General features: G+C 55.5%; 1 protein-coding gene across 2 annotated transcripts in view; it reads left to right on the top strand.

The window, feature by feature from the left end:
- Positions 1 to 2,531: 2,531 nt before the first annotated feature.
- Ap3d1 (adaptor related protein complex 3 subunit delta 1) overlaps positions 2,532 to 24,174 on the top strand; it is a 35,898-nt gene continuing 14,255 nt past the window's right edge. The window contains exons 1-11 of one of the 2 annotated variants that reach the window (XM_036171253.1): positions 2,532 to 2,898; positions 10,180 to 10,275; positions 12,035 to 12,115; positions 14,843 to 14,923; positions 16,758 to 16,865; positions 17,666 to 17,795; positions 19,926 to 20,065; positions 20,150 to 20,223; positions 21,275 to 21,324; positions 22,526 to 22,575; positions 23,183 to 23,231. In XM_036171253.1, coding sequence (XP_036027146.1) covers positions 2,803 to 2,898; positions 10,180 to 10,275; positions 12,035 to 12,115; positions 14,843 to 14,923; positions 16,758 to 16,865; positions 17,666 to 17,795; positions 19,926 to 20,065; positions 20,150 to 20,223; positions 21,275 to 21,324; positions 22,526 to 22,575; positions 23,183 to 23,231 — 955 coding nt within the window. In that variant the 5' untranslated portion in view covers positions 2,532 to 2,802. The remainder of the gene's footprint in view (positions 2,899 to 10,179; positions 10,276 to 12,034; positions 12,116 to 14,842; positions 14,924 to 16,757; positions 16,866 to 17,665; positions 17,796 to 19,925; positions 20,066 to 20,149; positions 20,224 to 21,274; positions 21,325 to 22,525; positions 22,576 to 23,182; positions 23,232 to 24,174) is intronic. The other variant, XM_036171252.1, reaches the window with a different exon arrangement.

The following is a 24,174-nucleotide window of genomic DNA, read 5'->3' as shown; positions in this document are numbered from 1 at the left end:
TCTTCTTCTTCTTCTTCTTCTTCTTCTTTTTGCTTTTCTGGAGCTGAGGATCGAACCCAGGGCCTTGAGCTTGCTAGGCAAGTGCTCTACCACTGAGCTAAATCCCCAAACCAGTACTGGATCTTATAACCGTTGACAGATCACTCAGCCCTATCTCTATTTACTGTTATTGTTGTTGTTGTTGTTATTATTTCAGGTGTGTGTGTCTGTGGTGGTCTCTAGTTTCCGGATTGTCTGGGAAGTCTGTCACTGAGGAGGAGCTCTGAGGTCTGGAAAGACTCTCGCCATTCCCAGTATCTCTGTTTCCTGTCTGTGGCTCAAGACTTGAGCTCTCAGCTCGTCCTGCCATCACACTGTTACTCTGCCTTCAAGGACTTAATTTTCTGATTGTACGCCCCATTAAACATTTCTTTTAGCCAGGCAGCGGTGGCGCACACCTGTAATCCCAGAGGCAGAGGCAGGCGGATCTCTGCGAGTTCGAGGCCAGCCTGGGCTACAGAGTGAGATCCAGGACAGCCAGGGATGCACAGAGAAACCCCTGCCTCGAAACAAACAAAACCAAAAACAAAAACAAAACTCTCTTACACGTTGGTTTGCTCATGGTGCTGCTCACAGCAACAGAAACGTGACTTGGTCAAATGTCTGCGTGCCGCTTTTGTGCCTGGGCCTGCGGATGCGAGGAGACACCCGATCCCCTGGAAGTGGAGTTACAGAAGATTTTAAATCACCATGTGGGTGCTGGGAATTGAACTCAGGACCTCTGGAAGAGCAGCCAGTGCCCTTAACCACCGAGCCATCTCTCCAGCCCCACTTTTATTTATTGTCATTTATTTTTCAGTGTTGGTGATTCGAGGGCTTCATGAATCCGAGACTCGCTACTGAGCCATTCACCCTCTGTCCTCACTGGGGATTCTGGGCGGGGCTCCACCCTGACCACGCCCCCAGCCCTCACTGGGGATTCTAGGCGGGGCTCCGCCCTGACCACGCCCCCAGCCCTCACTGGGGATTCTAGACGGGGCTCCGCCCTGACCACGCCCCCAACCCTCACTGGGGATCCTGGGCGGGGCTCCGCCCTGACCACGCCCCCAGCCCTCACCGGGGATTCTGGGCGGGGCTCCATCCTGACCACGCCCCCAGCCCCTCACTGGGGATTCTGGGCGGGGCTCCACCCCGACCACGCCCCCAGCCCTCACTGGGGATTCTAGGCGGGGCTCCACCCCGACCACGCCCCCAGTCCCTCACTGGGATTCTGGGCGGGGCTCCACCCTGACCACGCCCCAGCCCTCACTGGGGACTCTAGGCGGGGCTCCACCCTGACCACGCCCCCAGCCCTCACTGGGGATTCTGGGCGGGGCTCCACCCTGACCACGCCCCCAGCCCTCACTGGGGACTCTAGGCGGGGCTCCACCCTGACCACGCCCCCAGCCCCTCACTGGGATTCTGGGCGGGGCTCCACCCTGACCACGCCCCCAGCCCTCACTGGGATTCTGGGCGGGGCTCCCTGACCACGGCCCCAGCTCCCTCAATGGGGATTCTAGGCGGGGCTCCGCCCTGACCACGCCCCCAGCCCCTCCCTGGGGTATTAAAGGCGGGGCTCCGCCCTGACCACGCCCCCACCCCTCCCTGGGGTATTAAAGGCGGGGCTCCGCCCTGACCACGCCCCAGCCCCTCCCTGGGGTATTAAAGGCGGGGCATTACTCCTGTGTCAGTCTCCCACCCTTCATGTTTACGTTTGTGTATAGCCACTACAGTATTCAAGGCTGGCACTGAACTCCAGATTCTCCTGCCTCTACCTGCTAGGATGACAGGGAGGTTGATGGGGTGCAGGGAATAGAACCCCCTGCTCTGCCTCCGGAGCCAGCCCCAAGCCTTGTGTTGGTACTTTCAGGCAGGGTTTCACATAGCCCAGGCTGGCCGGCAACCCCTGCTGCTCCGTTCTCAGCCTCTGCACTGCCGTTGTGACGGACTTCTGAGACTCCGATTCCCGCCGCGTCATCTCTAAGATTTAGAAAAGGCGGAGCTGAGCCAGGAGGTGGTGCACGCCCTTAATCCCAGCACTGGGGAGGCAGAGCCTGGCAGATCTCTGCAGGTTCGAGCCCAGCCAGGGCTACAGAGTGAGATCAGGACAGGCACCAAGTAACACAGAGAAACCCTGTCTCGAAAAACTAAACAAAAAAAGAAAAAAAGAAGAAAAGACGGAGCTGCATACTTCGCAAGGAACTTGCGGAGTAAGTTCCACGTGGGAGCTCCGCCCTCACGTCACCACGCCCACGCCAGACCACGCCCACTGCTGTCATTCAGTGGGGTGGGGAGCCGCTGCGGCTCGCTTCGCCTTAGGGGGCGTGGTTAGAACGTCGGTGGAGTTCCTGCTCACCAATGAGACGGCAGGGAGCTGCACAGGAAGGGGTGGGCCTCGCAGGTATCGGAGGGCGGTATCTGCTTTTCTATTGGGTGGCGTGTGGTTGTCAAGGAAACCGCAGTGCGGGGGTGCGGCTTCCAGGTGGGGCGGGGCTTCGGAACGCCGAGGCTCTCCGTCAGCTGACCCGCCGCCATCTTGGTCGCCATTTGCGAGCGGCACTAAGCTGGGGAGCGAGGGCTCTGTGGAAGCGGGCCTCTCTCGCCGCCCCTCTCCTCTGACTGGCCCCCGGCCGCAGCCGTCGCTCTGGCCTGCACGTCGCCCCTTGCGCGGCGGCCGGAAGCTCAGCGCGTCGCGCGCCTGGGGTGCGGTCTCCGGGTCCCCGCGCCGCCCGGGGCCGCGGCGGCGGCGTTCCCGTCGGAGGCCGCAGCCCGCGGGCCGCCGCGATGGCCCTCAAGATGGTCAAGGGCAGCATCGACCGCATGTTCGACAAGAACCTGCAGGACCTGGTCCGCGGCATCCGCAACCACAAGGAGGACGAGGTGAGCCGGCGCGGGGGCCGCCTGGCGCTTCCGCCCGCCCCGCCGACCCCGCCGCCCGCCGACCCCGCCCCGCCGCCCGCCGACCCCGCCCCGCCGCCCGCCGACCCCGCCCCGCCGCCCGCCGACCCCGCCGCCGCCGCCCGCCCCGCCGCCCGCCCCGCCGCCCGCCCGCCCGCCGGGGTAAACCGAGGCCGCTCCCTGAGCCTCGTGCAGCCCGCGCTGTCCCAAAGGTTCCGGTGTTCTAGGTCTTGCAAAGGGAGCGCCACCCCTCGAGCCTCAGTTTCCCTGCGGGGAGGGGCCCGGCCTTCCAGCGAGCCAGCGCAGACACGTGCTTAGGCGAAGTTCTGCCGCCAGAGCTTGCCTCTGCATCCCATATTGAGGAAGCGGGACCCGCCGGGGTCTGCGGGTGTCAGTCAGGAGAGCACGGGCCCCGGTGGCTGGCTGGGGCTGGCTTGGGAACGCTGCCAGGTCTCGGGGCCTGTCCCCACACTGGACTAGCAGTGCTTGCAGCCCGAGTCCCCGTAAGCCAGGGACCCGGGGTGTCCTGCACTGGGGAAGCCTGACTTCGGAGCTGCAAGCTCACAGAAGGCAAAAGTCCGGGTGTAGAAGCGGTTTTTCCAGAAGTTAAGCTGTGACCACGAGCAGCGCTTCCTTTCCTCCCCCCAGCCTGTGACCTAGATTAAGGAAGAAGTGAGATAGTGGCCGCCCAGTGCCTGGCTCTGGAAGGACACAGGCCTACACAGGCCTCCTCCTCCTGGGCAGGGAGGCCATCCTGGAAGAGGACGTCCATGACAGGTACCTGCTGGCCCCTGGTTGCAGTTTGGCAGAGCAGGAAGCAGGCCCCTGACTGGGGCGGTCATCTCTCGGTAGCCCCCTTCGCTGCCCCCCCCCCATCTTGTTCTGGTTTGGACCTTCCCTGCCCCCCCTGGCTACAGTGGGAATAGCTGGCTGGCTTGCATTTTGCTGAGAAACTTGCAATTTCCTCCGTGCTCTCGTGTGGCCCTCTCTGCTCTGAGAGAAAGGGATTCCACGTTCCTCATGCCTCCTCATTCAGTGAGTGTCCTCTGGGAAGCCTGTTGCACGACTCCAGGAGAGGCCACATTCTAGTTTTTGTACCTTGGACAGGCTCTAGCCAGAGACATAACCCAGGCTGGCTTGAAGCTCAGATTCTCCTGGCTCAGCCTTCCCAGTGCTGGGGTGACGGATTTTGAGGGATGTGTGCCCTGTCCTCAGGAACCTATGTTGTGTTTTGCTCTTCACATCCTCCATCTTCCCCACCCCCAAGGCGCATATCTTCATTGAGAATCGGTGTGATGGACTGTGCCGCCCCACAGGTGTCTGTGGGGTAAAGGCGGAGGCACTTGTTCTGAACTGGTGCATAGTGTCTATAACACCAGGTTTTATTACACTCACACGCGTGTGTACAATGTGGGAAGTGCTGTCAGTAGTGCAGAGCGAGGCAGGCAGAGAAAGCCCTTCAAGTTTTCACACGGTTTCTGCGCTGGCTGGCTGGCCACTCTAAGATTTTGGTTGTGAGCCTATCTTTAACTGCTGAGCCGTCTCTCCCACCCTGGCTGGTCAGTCGCTCCTGCTCGGGGGACCATTGACAAGGTTCTGAGTGTGTTGTTGGGGGCTCAGTGCTGACTGCAAGTGTCCTTTGGGGGTGCTGATGCCGGGCAGTGCCTGCTGGCCAGCTTTGCAGCAGAAGCCATGTAGTCAGTGACCATCACTTGCCCAGCTTTAATTTTGTTTTTTCGAGACAGGGTTTCCTCTGTGTAGCCCTGGCTGACCTGGAACTTGCTGTGTAGCCCAGGCTGGCCTCAAACTCAGTGATCTGACTGCTTCTGCCTCCTGAGTGCTGGATTAGAGGTGTGCGTCACCACTGCTTGGCTCTCTTTTTTAAAGATTACTTTCCTTTATGTTACATGTGTGTATCGTGTACCATGTGTGTGGGTTCCTGCAGAGCCAGGTGAGGGCATTGGATCTGCTGGAGCTGTAGTTACAAGTGGTAGTGAGCTTCCAATATGGGTGCTGGGAACCAAACTCAGGTCCTCTTCAAGACCAGCCCTCTTAACTGGTGAGTCACCTCTCTCTTGTCACCTCCCGCCGGCTGTGACCTGGGACACTACGGGTACTTGGTAGTGCTCTATGGGTAAGCTACATCCTATGACTTGTCTGCCTCTGCTTCCTGAGTGCTGGCATTGAAGGTGTGCCGCACTTATCCTCTTAAAACTTTTATTTTTTTTAAAACACACATTTGGTGTTATTAAATACAAACAGAAAGTGTCCTTCCCAGTCAAGTTCTCCGACTCCTACAGAGCAGCCACTTCCATCGTGGCATGAGGCCCTGGCCTCTACCCCAGGTACCTGCCGAAAGTTAAAATGAAAGCACACCACAAGCTCCACAGAGAGCTTACCCACAGCTCACACCCTCCCTGCCAGCCCCCCTGCACTGCTCCTGGCCTGCGTTCCTCTGTCTCCAAACCCCCAGCTGCTCTTAGCTCAGCTCCTTCTCCTGTAGGTTTCTCTGGGCACTGGCCGGTCTGTGAGGTGCAGTCAGGCCAGCCTGACTGTTTCTGAGATGCTGATGTAGCTGTCTCATGGGGTTTTAGCTGTTCCTCTCTGGTGGGAAGCTCCACTGGTCAGGTGGAGATGTGTCTTTCCTCTGGCAGTGTCTGTCAGGCTGGGAGTTAGAGATTTCCAGAAGATATTCCTTGCCTGTGTTGGTACTGCTCCGTTGTCTGCCTCTTGGAAGTTTCTAGGACCTTCCAGAACCAGAAGTGCTGCCTGGTGCTTGTGACAACCCATTAGTGACTGATGGTGACATCCCAACTCCTGTCTCCCAGACCTTCAGCCTGGCTCAGGAAGGAGGGGGATTGACTCCACTCATCTGTGCCCGTGTGCCAGGGCCATTACTATTCTGCTTTAGCTAGTGACTAGGCTTCATTCCCGCACCATAGCCTGGCTGTGTTGGATTTGACTACCACCATAGCATGTTTCTACCTAGCCACTCAAAGTAACTGTTTCAGTTAAAACCCAGGTGTATGCAGTCCTGTCCTGTGTCAGTGGCTGCTCCAGGTCCTGCGTTGGACTCTTGCTTGTCATAAATGCTAGCGAGGCTCTTTGACAGACTAGGAAGGAGCTCGTGGTTGTTTATGAGGCTTGGGCCCTGAGGTGACCTGTGCCTGAGGCTGTCGGTGTCCTTTGCTCTGCCTTGGCCATTCTTTTCCTGCACATTCTGTGCCCAGCACAAATGGCTGATGCGCTCTCTCCCTTTTTTTTGCTTTTAGACAGTGTTGCTGCATTGCCTAGGTTGGTGTTTTTGTGGCACTGGCAGTTCGGGACCAATTCTAGGCTTGTTCCTTACCCCTGACCGACATCCTTCTAGCCCCTCACTGGGGATTCTAGGCGTGGCTGTACCCTGACCACGCCCCCAGGGGAGCTCATCGCATTCCCTTGTCTGTGTTGCAGGTGGAGCTGCTTCTCCATCTCTTGGTTTCTCTGCTGTAACCATGGGAGCCACAGCTCCTACCTAGCTCAGTCTTGCTCTGACTTCGGGTGACTTGGGTGGCCTCAGGTGACTTTTGTCCACCAGAGATGCCCATTTACTAATTGTGAGACTGGACATGTGCCCTCCAGTGGCAGAAGGGACTGCAGATGGGATCAAACCGAGGACCCTGATCTGGGCATCATCTTGGGTCATGTGGGCTCAGTTTCACCATTGGGTCCTCAGAGGGAGGCAGGAAGGCGGGAGGTGGGGCAGCTTGGGAAGACTGCTGCCAGTTCTGGGGAAGGAAGGAGCCTTGAGCTAAGGGTGTGGAACTTCTGAATGCCGGAGCAAGCAGGGTGTGGGTGCTCCCTAGAGCCACAGAAGAGAGACAGCCCTGCCATGTCTAGACAGTAGCCCAGGGATGCTCCTGTGGCCTATGAGGATATGCCCACATGGACCAATTCCTGGCCTAAAGTATGCCTGTCTCCCAGAATGGGAGACACACTGCTTCCCAGCCCCTCGTGCCACACCTGCCTGCTTATGAGCAGGCTGGTACAGTCCTTATTGGACACTTGGGTTTTTCTGTGTTTCTTGTGACGGGTGCCCTTGCCAGGCTCACCTAGGGACCCTGGATTTCAGCGCTCAACCAGGAAGTACAAGCTGGGCCATTGGTTACTGCCTGGCTTCTCTGGGTTTGGCCGCCCCCTCTTTCACAAAGCCAGCTGGCATGGCCACCACACCTGAAAGAAGTTCCACCTTTAAGGCCAGCCTGGGCTACACACAGTGATGAGCAAGCCTCGGGCTTCTTCCCCAGCACCACAAAAAAATCTGGAGAAAGTGTGCCTGCCCTGGTTTTGTTTTGTTTTGTTTTGTTGTCTCTCTCCCTCTACTTCCACTATGCTGTTTCAAGGGGTCAAACTCAGTGGGTCAAGCTTGGTTTTCATTCCTTTAGAGACAGGGTCTCACACTGTAGCTCAGGCTGGCCTCAGACTTAGAGATCCTTCTGCCTCTATCCGCTGTTTAAGTCCTGGGGTGACAGGGATGCGCCTGGAGCCACAGGAGAGCCCAGCCCGGCCACAGTGTCCTTGTAGAGGTTGAAGGACAGCTTGCAGAGTTGGTTTTCAGGAACACAGCCTTGTTGCTGTTGTTTGTATTTTGAGAGGGTATCACTATGTAGCTCTGGCTGTCCTGGAACTTGTTTTGTAGACCACGCTGGCCTTAAACTCACAGAGATCCGCCTGCCACTGAGTGCTGAGGTTAAAGGCGTGTGCCATCATGCCTAGCAGGAAGGAGCTTGTCTAAACTTGGCTTCTTTGGGCACATGCAGTGGGGAGACTTGCATAGGGAGGAACTGGCAGAGGCATGGGTATCTCATGATGGTTGGGGTAAGGGGGTGCATGTTTGTACGCCATGGGCACATAGTGCCTGCAGAGGCCAAAAGAGGGCATTAGATCCCCTGGAACTGGAATTAGAGACGTTGTGAACTACCACGTGAGTGCTGGAGTCAGACCCTGGTCCTATGGAAGAGTAGCCAGTGCCCTTCACTGCTGAGCACCTGCAGCCCCGTGCTGCGGCTTGAACTGCAAGTTTCTTTTCTTCTTCCTTTTTTTTTTTCTTTCTTATTTTTGTTAGTTTGGTTTTTGGAGACAGGGTCTCATTGTGTAGCCCTGGCTGTTCTAGAACTCTCTTTGTAGACCAGGCTGGCCTCAAACTCACAGAGATCCTCCTGCCTCTGCCTTCTGAAGTGCTGGGATTAAAGGCGTGTGTCACCACTCCTGACTGAAGTGTGAGTTTGTCTCTCACCAGATGAGTGGGGGAGGGGCTGAGTCGCTGTTTTGAAAACAGTTTCCCTTATTGTGTCCTGTTCCTTCTGGATTCACACTCAACAGCCTCAGCTCTTGTACCAAGGCTGTAAAAATCCACTAGGTCAATTAATTTACATCAGAGTCCTCACACTCGTGTGGGGGGCAGTTTCTGGTGTTGCTGTGTGCACAGGCTCCCGTCTGTGTGCTCCTGGAGTTTCTGTCTCCGCCTCCATCTTGATGTCAGAGCACTAGGACTGCACATGCACTCTTGTGATTGAACTCAGGTCTTCAGCATGAGCAGAGCTTTTACCCACCGAGCTATCCCCCACCTATCCTTTTCTTTTTTAAGATTTTTTTTAGTGTCTGAGTGCTCTATCTGCGTGTACACTTTATGCCAGAAGAGGGCGCCAGATCTCATGACAGATGGTTGGGAGCCACCATGTGGTTGCTGGGAATTGAACTCAGGACCTCTGGAAGAGCAGTCAGCGCTACAGCCCCTCTTGGATTTGGGTTTTTGAGTCAGGGACTTTGCTATGTGGTCCAGCCTAGCCTGGAACTTGAGGTAGTCCTCCTGCCTCGGCTTCCCAGGTGCTCATTACAGGTTTGCTCCACCAGAGCTGGGTCGTGGAGTCACTTTAGGTTGTGTTTTGGGCAGCAGTGGCCTTCTCTCCTTAAAACCAGGAGATTATTACAGGGACTGGGAATATCCAGCTCCTGGGTCCTGCTGGAAGGCTGTTCTTAAGGATTTGGGCAGGCGTCACTTGCCAGGCTGAACTCTGGCACTCCTGGAGTTCCTCCTTGGTTTCCTCTTCAAGCCCCACCCTACCTCCAGCCGAGGGTCCATCCCTTCCATGGAGGGCTGGCCTGGAGTTCTTCCCCTTTTCAGCCCTGCGTCTTCGGAGGGAGAGGCGAGGTCATTCCTGCAGCAGGGTGGTACGAGGATCCTTAAGTGGCGTTTAGTTACCTCAGGCGGGCTGTGGTGACACTGGTTCCATTGGACTCAGTCTAGATCATAAAATATTCAGGGAAGTACTCTGGTAGCCCGGGCCTGCGATTCCAGGGGGGTCAGGGGTTCAGTGCAGGCCTCCACTGCATTTCATGTAACTGGGTTACATGAAACTCTGTCTTGAAACAGACAGACCCAAGAGAACAAAATCAATCAATCTTGTTGAGAGGGTGCTGAGCACCTGTGGTTCCTCCCTGTGGCCCATGGTAGGGACAAGAAACCCTGGGCAGTGGTGGTCTCACAGCCTGTTAGGTTAGCTTCACAGGGTGTTGGGATGGAACCTGCTACCCACACATGCCCACAGGGGTGAGGTGGGGGTTCTGGGGTTTGACAGCTCTGGAGTGTGTCAGCTGAGGGGGCGGGGCAGCCCTGGTGGTGACAGCCAGGTTCCTGAGCAGATGTGCTGGTCCTCCATACCCTGCTATGGCCACACCTCAGCGCCTCCCCTAGGGCCCACATCTGACCGTCTCTGGACTTTGTGCCTCAGTTCTCTTGGGTTGACCCATCTGGCCCAAGAAGTTGTTTTAGATTTGCTGAGCTTGTGCCAGGGGAGTGGGGGAGGCCAGGGTGAATGCCAGTGAGTGCGGCTGTGCAGAGCAGCCCGTGGGAGGGAAAGGGGTTCAGTGGGCTCTGTAGCAGGGGGTCAAATAGGTGGTCCAGAATAGTCTACCTTCCCCAGTTGAAGCCCTGTCACCTAGAGCAGTCACTAGCCTCTTCCAGTCCTGTGTGTCTACCTCCTACCTCTACATTCTCCAGTTGTGGACTTTTCCCACCAGTAGAGAATAAACAGGTGCCCAGTTGGGCTTTGACACACAGCTCAGGACTGTGTGCTTACCTGAGGAACAGCAGCCCTGGTTCAGGGCTCTGCAACCAGGCTGGCTCCACGTCTGCGTCCTCCTGCCCACCTCCCTGAACACCTGTGACAGCCTCTCACTGGCCACACTCAGTGTCCCACCATCACATTACTGTCTCCCACCCAGGCCAAGTACATCTCTCAGTGCATTGACGAGATCAAGCAGGAGCTGAAGCAGGACAACATCGCCGTGAAGGCCAACGCTGTATGCAAGCTCACCTATGTGAGTGCCTCCCCCGTGGTCCTGCCTGCCTGTCCGCCTGTCCGTCTGTCCACCACACATTGCTGTTGTGTGCAGCACAAGGCTTATGCAGAGTCCTGCCTGGTGCTCCTGTGACTGGTGCAGGCTGGGTGCGTGGCAAGTGCTGGGGAGCCTGGCTTCTCTGGGTTTGGCAGGTGTAGGTGGATGTGGCTGCCCTTCTGCTCCGTTCCTCCTCAGCTTGGGAGGCGAGGTACCATGCTGATTGTCAGTACTGGAGTGTGCCACAAGGCCGTCTAAAGGTAGTTCACTAGCCATTGTGGGAGAGCTTGCCCTTTTCTGTTTATTTTCGGAGACAGGATTTTTCTGTATAGCCCTGGCTGTCCCGGAAGTCACTCTGTACTTGGCCTCAAACTCACAGAGATCCACTTACCTCTGCCTCCTGAGATTAATGGCATGGGCCATCATACTAGCTCTTTTTTAATTTTTAGAATTACAGATTCCTTTTCTGTGTGTGCAAGTATGGCATGATGCTTGTATAAGGGACAACTTGCAGGGCCTGGCTTTCAGTTATTGGAATGACGGGACTCAAACTCAGGACATTGGGCTTGGCCTCAGCTGTTTTTCCTGCTGAGCCTTCTTGCGGGTCCCCTTGCTTTTTGAGCAATGTTTGAGCAGTGTTTGGATTGAACTCAGGGCCTGGTAACCTTGAGGCACATGCTCTATTAGGCAGCTACAACTTACTTTTTTTTTTTTTTTGTTTGTTTGTTTGTTTGTTTGTTTTCTGAGTCAGGGTTTCTCTGTCTGTGCAGCCCTGGCTGTCCTGGATCTTGCTCTGTAGACCAGGCTGGACTCGAATTCAGAGATCCACCCACCTCTGCCTCCAAAATCCTAGGATTAGCAGTGTGAATTACTATGCCTGGTTATTTATTTATTTAATTATTTTTTGTTTTGTTTCGAGACAGGGTTTCTCTGTGTAGTTTTAGAGCCTGTCCTGGAACTCTTTCTGTAGACCAGGCTGAACTTGAACTCACAGAGATCTGCTTGCCTCTGCCTCCCAAGTACAGGGATTACTGGGATTAAAGGTATTCGCCACCACCACCTGGCTATTTATTTAATTTTTTTTTTTTCCTCAGAGCTGAGGACCGAACCCAGGGTCTTGCGCTTGCTAGGCAAGCGCTCTACCACTGAGCTAAATCCCCAACTCCTTATTTAATTTTTAAAAGGATTTGTTTTATGTTTATTGCTCTATCATCTTTGTATTTTTACTATGTGTCTGGAGTTGGCGGACTCCAGGTTTCTACCATAGCTTTCCGAGTGCTGGGTCACAGATGACCATAGCTGCATGTGCCCTGGTGTGGGGACTTCACACAGTACCAACACGTTCTCATCTGTGAGTGGTCATGCTCTTCAGTGCTGAATGATCTTGTTTCCTTAGACTTTGCTTCCTTTCCTTAGATTGTTAATTGTTTTAAGTGCTGGGTTGGAAACCCAGTCTTTCACGTTTCCAGGCAGGGACTCTTCTTCTGAGCCACCCCTCCCTCACTGGGGGATTCTAGGCAGGGCTCCACCCTGAGAAGCTCCCCCCCAGCACGACCAGCCTTGTCAGTCATTTGTTAGGAAGAGAATGTAAAACTCCCCAAGGGTGTGCAGTGGATGCCGTTTTCATGTTCAGACTGAATGCATTTTGTTCTTCACCTGTGCTGTGAGTGCTCCCATGGTGGTTGGGACCGTTGCCCTGGTGTCCCCTGAGTACAAACTACCGTGGTTGCCCTCTTAACAGTTACAGATGCTCGGGTACGACATCAGCTGGGCTGCCTTCAACATCATCGAAGTCATGAGTGCCTCCAAGTTCACATTCAAGGTGAGGACCCAAAGCACCTGGCAGGCAGGTGTGCTGTGTATGAAATTCCCGAGGGAGGAGGGCTCCTCCAGCAGGGGGTGTCCTTGAGGGGGTGTCCTGTTGCCATTGCTTCTGCTGTGGAAGGGAGACAGCCTTCCTGCTGCCAGTGGGGATGGGCTGAGATAGACGGGTGTCCATGGCTTCTGCCTGGAGGACAGGTGGGGTACCAGCTGCCCTCTGTGCCTGCAGTCATTCCTACTGCCCCGTCCTTGCAGACAGACACCAGCCCTCCATCAACACTTCAAGGAGCTGCTGATGCAGGAAAACAAAAAAGCAAAATGCTGGATGTGGCAGCATGCTCTTATAATTCTAGAACATGGAGGGCTGAGACGGGAGGATTACTGTGCGTTCTACCCAGTCTGTTACAGTATGAGACCGTATCTTTAAACAACAGCAGCAGAGGAGAATGCCAGCATGACAAGCCTGCTGAAGGGTCACCCTGTTCTGTCAAGCATTGGTCGGCCATACGGAGCCCCAGGATGCCCAGCTGTAATCCTAGCCTGTAGGGACCAGCCTCTAGGCAGCTCGGGCTCAGGGAGTCCCTGGCACGAGCGAGGCTTAGACTTTCCTGTTTGAGGTTGGGAAGATGCTGGCACAGTCTCTGACTGTTTCCTTCTGTATTTACCAGCCCTTCTGAGGACTGCTGGGCTGCACTCAGCTGGCTCCAGGCTCATGTGAACAGCAGCCCTACAGAGGCATATTTGTAGACTGTTAGATAAAGTAGTTCCTCACCAGGGTCCCTAACCTCAACTTTATGTACATGTCACAGGCCTCTATGGCCCTAGTCCTTCAGTATGCATTGTGGGCAGTACACAAGAATACAAGAGCCCCAGGTGTGCCTGAGGTGTCTTGTGACCAAAGTTGTGGGGTGGCCATAAGGCCTCCTCAGTAGCAAAACAATCATTGTTTTCCATAAGGATTCTGGTTGTTTTGTTTTGTTTTGTTTTGTTTTCGAGACAGGGTTTCTCTGTAGCTTTGGAGTCTGTCCTGGACTATCTCTGTAGATCAGGCTGGCCTCGAACTCACAGAGATCCACCTGCCTCTGCCTCCTGAGTGCTGGGATTACAAGCGTGCACCACCACCGCCCGGCCCATAAGGATTCTTTAAGGTCAAGGTACAGAAGAGGGCGCCAGATCTCATTACAGATGGCTGTGAGCCACCGTGTGGTTGCTGGGAATTGAACTCGGCACCTTTGGAAGAGCAGTCAGTGCTTTTAACCTCTGAGCCATCTCTCCAGCCCCTCATCACTAGTTTCTTGTATTGGGAATTGAGGGCTGGGCTGGAATGGGTACAAGGACACTGAGACCTGTGTCTGTCTGTTTTTTGTTGTTGTTGTTTTTTGGTTTTTTGTTTTGTTTGGTTTTTTCAGAGCTGAGCACTGAACCCCAAGCGCTCTACCACTAAGCTAAATCCCCAACCCCCTGTGTCTGTCTTGTAAGCATTAATGAGTTAGGGCTAGCTGCTGGAGAATTCAATTGTTCTTTAATCATTAAACTGAGCTCCTACCTGAAGCAGCTTCTAAGGTGGAGCTCAAAGGTCTTAGCTGAAAAACATGTCTTTGTATGTACTTTTATTCATCAAGGCTCTGTATAGGATAACATTACTATTAACAATTAGAAGATAAAAATATACAGTAGTGGGGATATTTCCAGTGAGATAAACACATTATCTTACGTGCAGTGGGGAATTTCCCCACACCCAATTCAGCCATGCAAAGCAACAGCAAGCACACAAAGACACATCAGAAGCAAAAGGTTCGGCCACGGGGGTGGGGGTTGCCTACCTAAGAATCATCTATCTGAGGCAACCCCCTGGTGGGCCAACACCCTGAACCTCAGTTGGCACCCGCTCTCCCCCCCAACTACTGGCAAGTGACACGTTGTGGGTTGGGTTGGGTTTGTTTCTGAGACAGGGTTTCTCTGTGTGGCCCTGGCTGTCCTGGAACTCGCTCTGTGGACTCAGGTCCTCCTGCCTCTGCCTCCCCAGTGCTGAGGTTAAAGGCGTGCACCACCACTGCCCAGCTTGACACTGCTTAGTAGGGATGGCTGTGGCTTTTTATACTATGGACTGGCTTCGAACCCTCTGTAGCTAAGATTGGTCTTGAACAACAGTCTTCTGCCTCTGCCTCCTGAGTGTTGCCATGACAGAGTGTGCCACCTGTGCAACAGTAGTGGTGTTTGATTGGAGCCTACGTGGCCCAGGTGGCCAAGGCTGGTCAGCATTGCTGTCCCAGGGGCTGTGACACCTAGTTGTGGGGTCATTGTCATGGTGAGTCATTTCCTGCCTAGCCTCTGGGAGACACAGTTGGGCACACTGGTCCTTTTGACTTTTTCCCATTCCCTGTTTTACTTCATGCATGTGTGCCACACGCTAAATGCACCCAAGCCTCCAAGCAAGTCCCTAAAGAGGGACAGAGTGGTGTATCATCAGAATGAGCGCCAGGGGTCTGTCTGCCTGTGTGCATGTGTGCAGCAGTGTATGTAGAACTGTCTGTCTGCTGGGAGGGGCATTAGGGTGGATACCTTGGACCTCTGCCAATGCCTGTCCCCCTCAGTAGGAGCTCCTGGAGACCCAGGTGCCCCCTGCTGTCACCCTTTGTCTACATGGGTTTGCTAGGTGCTCCTGGTGGGGCTGCAATGGCCCCGTGGGCTCCAGGTGGCTCTGACTCTGTGGCTCTTGATTCTGCAGCGTGTGGGCTACCTTGCCGCCTCCCAGTGCTTCCATGAAGGCACCGATGTCATTATGCTGACCACCAACCAGATCCGAAAGGTAGGCCCTGGTGCTTTCCTGCCACTCAAATGAGCCACAGAAGGCGACTGCTGAGGGCCGTGTTACTGCTTATCTCCCCTGTGTCTCAGCAGGCATGAGCTATCACGCTTGGGCGGGCTGGAGGCTGGAGCTTTGCACATGCCCCTCCCCACCCCTGCTTGGTGCTGCTTAGTGCTGCAGGGCAGCACAGACCGTCCCTCCACCTCCACACTGGGTTCCTCTAGGCTGACCTGGCTCTTAGGAGGCTCCCAGTGCTGGGGGATGTCCTTGACCACGCCCTGCCCCTTCCTGCAGGGTGATGCTGCCCCCCTCAGTGTGTGGCTAGCCCATTTGTGATTTCTGTCCTAGGGCACACCCGTGTTCACAAATGCTGGAGTAAGGGCAGGACCCCTGCAGTGGGAGCTGGGGGCTGGGACGGGTTTAGGAGTGTCTGTGGCAGGTGGCAGAGGAACGAATAGGTGGTTCATGGTGCTAATGAGGACGCAGCCTGGCTGAGGGTGGGGCTGGAGGTGCAGGGTTTTGTGGTGCCATGGCAGCAGGCCACGTGGGTAGTGTGTCTGGTTTATGGAGTCCAGCAGGAGGCCTGGGTGAGCCAGAGTACTTGGAGGAGCAGATCCTGGGCTGGCCAGACATTTTGAGAGGAGCAAGGGTCTGTGTGACTTGGTCCTTCTGGGAGCAGCAGGGGCGCAAGTGGGTGGGGCCTTCTAAAGGAACAAGGTCCTGGATGGGTGGGCCTTGTGTGGAGAAACTGAATCTGAGAGGACTCTGAGGGGGAATGGGGCTCTAGGAGGAAGGGAAGTGGGATGCAGAGGTGATTGGGGTTGGCTTGGGCTGACACTGGCTCTGGCTACATCAGTATCTAGCTGTCTGTGTGCCTCCAGTGTGTGAGGCCCCCCTCTGTAAGAGACATGGGAGCTTGGCTCTTTAAGAGAAGCTTGGAGTTACTGCTGTCCTCAGCATTTGCTGATGTCCTGGCAGGAACCTGGTGTCTGTGCAGCAGGGACTTGCGTGCCGACTGAACACAGGCACAAATCCCAGACCTCTGCAGTCCCTGTGCAGCTTAAAACAGCCTGGAACCTGGGGCTAGGGCTCTCTCAAGGCCAAGCTCCAGGCCATTCTGATCCTCTTCGTGTCTTCTGATGCCTTTCCTGTTAGGAGGAGGGCAGTGCTCTGGCTGCTCACTGCTGCTTCTCTGTCCCTGTGGGAGGTGACACTGAAGTCTGGCCTCTGAGGACAGGGCTGAGCATAGCTTCTGAAGCTGTTTGAGCCCACTGCACAGGGAAAGGCCTTAAAGGTTACAGTGTGTGTTAATTGTCACTCCGTGGGCCTGGTGTACCCGCGACATACATAGCTGGGGAGCCCTTGGAAAGTGAGTGTGGCCCCCACAGGATGAGCCTTCTAGTGACAGGTGCCCTGCTTCAGTGAGAGCGGGGGGTCGGCCCCAGAAGATGAGGTGGGACAGCTACCACCTGGGTCTTCTGCCTCAGGTCCCCTGCTCATTAGGAGGATGAACTCAGCATCGGTCCAGAATGTGCCTGGTATCGTCGGGGAGTGGCTGAGTAGAAGCAGGTCCCTACAGCGTTGCCGAGAGCTGGGCAGTCCTTGCCTAGGAGTTGAGACTTACAAAGTAGCCTCTGTCCTCGAAGAAGCTCAGAGACCTGTTGGCTTCCATGCAGAGCCTTCTGGTCCTCTGCCTCTGACCTGTGTCCCAGTTCCTGTTGATGACAGCAGAGGAGCTGTAAAATGCCCCTCATGCTAGGATGCAGGGCGGCTGGGATACAGACCTCAGATAGTCCCAAGGGACTGCACTGACATTCCTGCCATCCCCTTGCAGGACCTGAGCAGCCCTAGCCAGTACGACACTGGAGTGGCACTGACTGGTCTGTCCTGTTTTGTCACCCCAGATCTTGCCAGAGACCTGGCAAACGACATCATGACCCTGGTAAGTTTGTGTGTGTCCACACCCCCCTTTACCTTCATCTGGTGATGCCCAGAGTTGAGCCCTCATTCTGACGAGACAGAAACAGGCCCTTGAAGTGGCTGTGTGTGGCCGGGGTGGATAGGACCGAGCAAAAGTCAGCCTTGGGTTTGTCCCCTGGATCCTGCCTGGTGGTCTCAAAGTTCATCAGTACGGGGTGTGTGTGTGTGTGTGTGTGTGTGTGTGTGTGTGTGTGTGTGTGTGTGCGCGCGCGTGCGCGCGCGAGACCGCTGTCCCACCCAGATCTAGCAGGTACCTGTTGTAAACAGTAAACAGAGCTCCACTGGGACCCACCATGCCCATCGGCCCTTTCTGTGGTGACTGCAGCTGTTGTGACAGATTGTCCAGCCCATTGGGTAGAAGTAGGGCTTGTGAGGCTTTCCACATAGCTGCCAGCCCTGTGACTAGAGAGCATGCAGGGCCTGCCTGGAGCCTGACGAGATAAGGGTACCCCTGCCAATTCAGGTTCCAAGACTGACCTGGAGGGGCTCCAGTGAGGGCAGCCTGGGGACAGGGCTACCCGTAATAACCAGACCAACTTTCCAAGTGGCTTTGCACTCTCTGTGGGTCCAGCAGTCTAATGCAGGAGGGAGGCTGGCCTGAGCCAGGCTAACGTGGGAGCGGGGGCCTGAGCCAGGCTAATGTGAGAGCAGGGGCAGAAGGACCTGCTTTAGGTTGGTTGGAGGGGGTGGGGTGTGAAAGAGTCAGAGGTGCTGGGTGACTCCTGGACAGGTGAGTTGCCGACCACCCCAGTGTACCCACAGATGTCTCACACGAAGCCGTACATCAGGAAGAAGGCAGTGCTGATCATGTACAAGGTGTTCCTCAAGTACCCCGAGTCGCTGCGTCCTGCCTTCCCACGGCTCAAGGAGAAGCTGGAGGACCCAGACCCAGGTTGGTGACGGGAAGTTATGCCTAGCCAGCTCCTATGAGGATGGGAGGGGGGCGGATAATGGGAGCCATGTGGGTCCCCACTGCTAATCTCCTTTGATCCACAAGCCACAGTACACAGAGTGAGTTGAGACTTCCCGTGGCTCCTGAGGCCTCAGGTTCCTCCTGGCCTGAGTGTTTTGTGAGGTGAAGGGCAGCAGCTTGTTGTGAGGGCAGTAGAGCCCTGGCCCCCGGGAGCTGTGCAGCTGTGGCGAGGAGTCAGGCTGCCATCTTCCACCTTTGCAGAGATGACCGAGAATACAGGGTGCTGCAGACCTTGAGCGGCTGTCGAGCATGTGGAGGCTTTAAATGCCATTTGATTAAAGTTGTGGTCATTTAGGATTTGAGCCCAGGAACATCGCTCACGATGAGACACACAAGTAGAGTGGCCACTTGTGTCCCCTCACAGGCTTGTCCTGGGAAACTGAAACACACGGAGGCCTCCTAAGAGGAGCACACTTGGCCATGGTGCAGGTCCTGTGCCCGGGACCGCCTGTTACAGTGGCCACACAGGCCCTTGGTGGCAAAGGGTGCCAGGAGACCCCTAAGACTGGGATACAAGGGGTCCACTTGGCATTTTGTACATGGGCAGATGAGTGTGCAGGTTCTTGTTGCCCCGGCCGCTACGGCTGCTGGCTGGCAGTCTGGAGCCAGGTCCCTCCCAGCCTCAAAGGAAGAGAGAAGGCCAGAGCACCACTTAGCTCTGCAGGGAGCTTGCCCACATGAACCAGGCGCTCACTTCACTTCCATCGCGGTGGCTTGCTGATTACCTAACGAACTTACTTGGCAGGCTAAGGCAGGAGAATCCTAAGGGCAGCCTGGGCTGTAGGCTGAGACCAGAGGCTGGGGCTCCCTCAGCACAAGCTAAAGCCTGGATCCCATCCCCAGATCCACATAGAGCAGGTGTGGTGGCACATGCCTGGCAGTGGAGGCAGAGGGTCAAGAGTTCAAGGCCAGCCTGCCTCCATGAGACCCTGCGTCAGAAAAAGTGAGCTGATGAGCTGCCAAGAAGCACTCCTTTCGTCTCAGATATGCGGCTCTTGCTGCAACCTCACTAGACAGGGCAGACTCTCCACTCGTGTGTGCGCCTGTGAGCGTAGGTGACTGTGATAAGGCAGGTGCTGTTGAGCCCAGGACTGTGTGAACCTTTCCTGCCAGACTGGGGAGCAGTGACAGCCAAAGAAACGGTCCTCGGGTCTGCTCATGTTGCGTGGGCAACTTGTGTGCCTAGACCACCGCGGAGTCTCCCTCCTACATCAGTACCATCTCAAGAAAGCAAAGGGGCTGGGCAGCGACCTGTGATCCCAGCACTCAGGAGGCAGAGGCAGGCGGATCTCTGTGAGTTCTTGAGGCCAGCCTGGGCCACAGAGTGAGCTCCAGGAAAGGCGCAAAGCTATAGAGAAACCCTGTCTCAAAAAAACAACAACGGGACTGGCAAGGTGGCTCAGCAGTTAAGAGCACTGGTGCTCTTCCAAAGGTCCTGAGTTCAGTTCCCATGGTCATGACTCACAACCATCCATAATGAGATCTGAAGCTCTCTCTGGCATGCATGCAGACAGACCACTCAGCACTTATTCCTAAAACAAAACAAACAAAACCCAGAAAGCAAAAACGCAAAAGGGAGATAGACAGCTGGAGAGAGGGCTTGGCTGTTAAGAGCACTGCCCCCCCCCCCCCCCTCTTGCAGATGACCCAGGTTCAGTTCTCAGCACCCACACTACAGCTCATAGCTACCTGTAACTCGGGTTCCAGGGGATCTGACATCCCCTTCTGGTGTACAGGCTTACATGCAGCAAACACTCATAACAAATGAACAGCGCAGGGACCGTTCACTGTACCACATGCTGTATGCATGGTGACAGTCACCAGTATGTCCCCAGGCTTCTACAGTGAGTCCTGTACCACAGGTTCTTATTGTCCAGGGTATCCCTTGTAGATGGGGAGGCCTCCTTTGCTGTGGTGGGGATGTCCAGGCTCTTTGATTACTGATGGGGACATTCCCTGTAAACAGGGATGCCCTTGTTGACAGCGATCCCACCTTAGTAGCAGAACATCCCACTCCTTACTGATGTGGACCCATCTCCTGGTCCTTAGGGGTACAGTCTGCGGCTGTTAACGTCATCTGCGAGCTAGCACGTCGCAACCCTAAGAACTACCTGTCCCTGGCCCCGCTGTTTTTCAAGCTCATGACATCCTCCACCAACAACTGGGTCCTCATCAAAATCATCAAGCTGGTAAGTGCAGAAGGGTGGGTGTGTGCTGGGCCTGGATCTGCAGTCTGAGGGTATCCCAGTGACCACAGCACCCTGTCCCTGTAGTTCGGCGCCCTGACTCCTCTGGAGCCCAGGCTGGGCAAGAAGCTGATTGAGCCGCTCACCAACCTCATTCACAGGTAGTTACTTCCCGGACGCCATCCCTGGGCAGGGACATTGGTGCTACTCTGGCCCCGGCTGCTCTCCACCCTCTACCGAGGCCAGCCTGTGGAGTCTGTTTGGTGGGTGGTTGTTGTTGTTGTTGTTTGTCGAGACAGGGCTTCTCTGTGTAGCTTTGCGCCTTTCCTGGATCTCACTCTGTATACCAGGCTGGCCTCGAACTCACAGAGATCCGCCTGCGTCTGCATCCCAAGTGCTGGGATTAAAGGCATGTGCCACTGCTGTGTGGCCTGTTTGTTTTTTGTTGTTATTGTTGTTTTTTGTTTTTATTTAAAGATTCATTTATTTATTATGTACACAGCATGTATGACAGCAGGCCAGAAGAGGGCACCAGATCTCATTACAAATGGTTGTGAGCCACCATGTGGTTACTGGGAATTGAACTCAGGACCTCTGGGAACTCTTAACCTCGGAGCCATCTCTCTAGCCCCTGTTTTTGTTTTTTTGAGGCAGAGTTTCTCTGTGTAGCCCTGGCTGTCCTGGATCTCACTCTGTAGCCCAGGCTGGCCTCGAACTCACAGAGATCCCCCTGCGTCTGCCTCCCAAGTGCTGGGATTAAAGGCGTGCACCGCCACTGCCCAGCCTGTTTGGTTTTTTTGAGGCACATTTCCCTCCTGCCTCCTAGGTGCTGGTTATAAGTGCACACCTCTACACTTAGCTCAGTCACCTTTCACTTGTACTCCATGCACCCAGCAGTGCATTCATGTCACCCTTTGCTCTCCTGGGGCCCCAGCGCCATGTCATGTCCCCCTGGACTGACCCTCTGGAAGGGTGGCATAGGAGGAGCTGCAGGCCATCATTACACACAGGGCAGGGGTGGGGTGGGGTGGGGTTCCAGAGAAGTTAAAAGTCTTGGGCTGCATCCCCTGCCTGAGAGGACCACAATAGTCACCATGATATCCCAGGGCTTCAAAGGGACAGTAGTAGTACTGTTCCTGTGGAGCACAGCAGAGTGACCTTGTTTGTGTGTGACACTGTTTGGGCCGGTCCTCACACTCTCCTCTCTCTCAGCACCTCTGCCATGTCCCTGCTGTACGAGTGTGTGAATACCGTGATTGCAGGTGAGTGCTGACCATAGCCCTGCCAGGAGGGCACTGGTGTGGGTGGAGGGGTCAGCCCCCTCTGGAGCTGTTATCAAGCTAGGAGAGGATGCAGGCCCTTTGCTGGAAGGAGCTGAGAGGCCTGAGCTGCCTAGGACCCAGAGCGTCTGGGTGAGGTGGCTGCCTCCTGCCCAAGTCCTCTTCTCTGGTGCTGGTGTAAACTCAGGCCTCTGCAAATCTGAGAGGTTAGTCTCTCATGTGGGGACAGAGCCCAAGTCCAGCACATGTCTACCTGGGAGGCAGCATCCCACTTTTCCAGCTTCCTCCAGGCCCTGCAGCAGCAGAACTGAGCTGAGATATTCCTGTCACCCAGAGCTCACATCGGAGCAGGCCTTTACAGGCACAGGGAATTAAGCGCAGTCCACAGCACTGGAAGGCAGAGACAGGCAGGTCCCTGGAGCTGGCTGGCAGCCATTTTAGCCAGTCAGCGTACTCCAGGGTCAGTGAGAGACCCTGTCCCCAAAAACCAGGTGGGAAGGATTTCAAAAGATGCCTGCCATTCACCTTTGTCTGCACGCACTGTACACAATGTACCCAAAATAGACACTTAGGGCTTGGGCCCAGCACCCTTGGGTTTGTGATTGAACATGGCTCTCCTGCCTGGGTGGAGGGAGCGGAGAGGAGGAAAGGTGGCATGAAGGTGTGAGCCCCCAGGTGAGGTCTCAAGGCCATAGTGATCACAGGAGAGTCCTCAGGACTCAATGTGGCCGCCCTTGCGTGACAGGACCTAGCTGTCAGCCAGAGGAAGAGCAGTCAGGGCTTCTAGAACCTCTCCCTGGGAGTCAGATCATGCTTTGTCCTCAGCTACAGGCTGGTGATGTGTGGATTGTTGTCATCCGAGAGTCCGCAAATCCATGAGGGGCTGGGGGCTGCTCTCTAGCATAGGTCTGCACTCTAGAAGTCAGAGAGGAACAGGGACTATGTGGGAGCCTGTCCTAGGTACCAGTGCTTCAGGTCCCAAAGGTACTCCTATTTGGGAGGGTGGGAGACCCAGGCTGGCTCCCCTGGCTCCCCAAGGCCCAGGCAGTACAGCTGCCTTCTGAACACACGGGCCTCCTGTGAGCCAGCCAGCCAGGCCCCTGTTAGTGGGGATGGATCAGTAGGGTGGCAGTGTCTGACCCAAGGGCACTAACCTCATCCTCCATGTGTCCCCCCACCCCAGTGCTCATCTCTCTGTCTTCCGGCATGCCCAACCACAGCGCCAGCATCCAGGTGGGTTTCTGCAAAGATGGGGCCATGCAGATCAGTAGAACTAGGTCTTATGGGTGGCCAGGCCCCAAGGCTCCTCAGCCAGTCGGGAAACCATTGTGGTGATCACCTCCAAGTTTGTTTTTCTCAAGCAGTTGAAGTATAAAGGAAGTCCCTCACACAGGCACCTCCTTTCCCCACTGCACCTCCACCTGCCCCGTTGGAACCAAAGTCAGTCTGCCTGGGCAGCTACTGTGGACACGGGATGCCCCCACTTGCCCTCACTGGCACCTGGAGATCCACTCTGTCATGCTGAACAGGGTCTCCATTGAGAAGGCTGTGCCGGGCAGTGGTGGCGCACGCCTGTAATCCCAGCACTCGGGAGGCAGAGGCAGGCGGATCTCTGTGAGTTCCAGGACAGCCTGGGCTACAGAGCTAGTCCAGGACAGGCTCCAAAGCAACATAGAAACCCTGTCTCGAAAAACCCCCCCCAAAAAAAAAACCAGAGACAGTCACAGTCACCTCCCCTTCCTGTACTCAGATGCATGCCATTGATCAGGGCTGGTAGCAGGTTTCAGGGCACGGTGAGCCCTGCCTGAGAAAACCTGACCAGTGTGACGTTCCTCCTCAGCTCTGCGTTCAGAAGTTGAGGATACTGATAGAAGACTCAGACCAGAACTGTAAGTGACCGCCACCTGCTAGGGACCCCACCTGGGCCTCTGCCCCTCTGCTGTCTTCATGCGCTCCAGCACGCTGACTCTGTGGTTGAGTAGTGGAGTCACCGTGGGGAGGGGCACTTGGTTGCAGCACAGGCACCCTGAAAGGTGGGGGCTGTACTGAGTGTAGTGGAGACAGCAGACACGAAGATGATCTGGGCTGGACTCAAGCTTACTTGTTTGAGCTCACCAGTGTGTCAGGTCTTAGGATCTAGACCCACCTGTGCCTCAGAAACCAGGTGTGGGCTACAGGCTTCAAGGTCATGTTTGGCTGCCTAACGAGTTCAAGGCTAGCCTGGGCTGCATAAACCTTGTCTCAGAAGTAAATACTGTAAGGTCTGTGCAGAGCAGGAGGCTGCTGCAGGAGAGTTGGGAGTTTAGGGCCAACCTGGTTCCATACTACGACGACCTGTCTCAAAGCAAAACAAGGGGGCTGGTGAGATAGTTCAGTAGATGAAGCGGCTTGCCACCACACCTGATGCCCTGATTCCTTTCCTGGACCCCATGTGGTAGGGAGAGAACTGCCTTTGACAAATGGTCTTCTGACCTTGGTGTACACCCCATACAAATAAAAATGGAAGGGAGGCTGGAGGGCGGGTGCACACCTGTTATGGTGGCACTTGGGAGGTGGAGGCAGAGCGCCAGGGTTCAGGTCCAGAGGCCTCAGGCTGGCATCTGCCTGGTCCCCAGGGAAGTATATCGCGACCTGCTCTTGCCTTCCTTGTGTCTCACACTGCTCCAAAATGAGGTCATCTATTGACCCAGACCAAGTGGCAGGCTGAGCCACCGTAGGGTCTCAGCAGCTCTCATGTCCATGCTGTCAGGAAGCATCTCTGGGCCATCTGTTGATGAGTCACAGATTGAGGCTTCTGGGTGCAGAGCTGTAGTCTGTGGCCCTGCTTCAGTC

This window comes from Onychomys torridus, chromosome 21, assembly GCF_903995425.1.
Source record: "Onychomys torridus chromosome 21, mOncTor1.1, whole genome shotgun sequence".
Taxonomy (NCBI): Eukaryota; Metazoa; Chordata; class Mammalia; order Rodentia; family Cricetidae; genus Onychomys; species Onychomys torridus.
The sequence above is the reverse complement of the archived record's forward strand: the minus strand, read 5'-3'. Positions and strand labels throughout refer to the sequence as shown.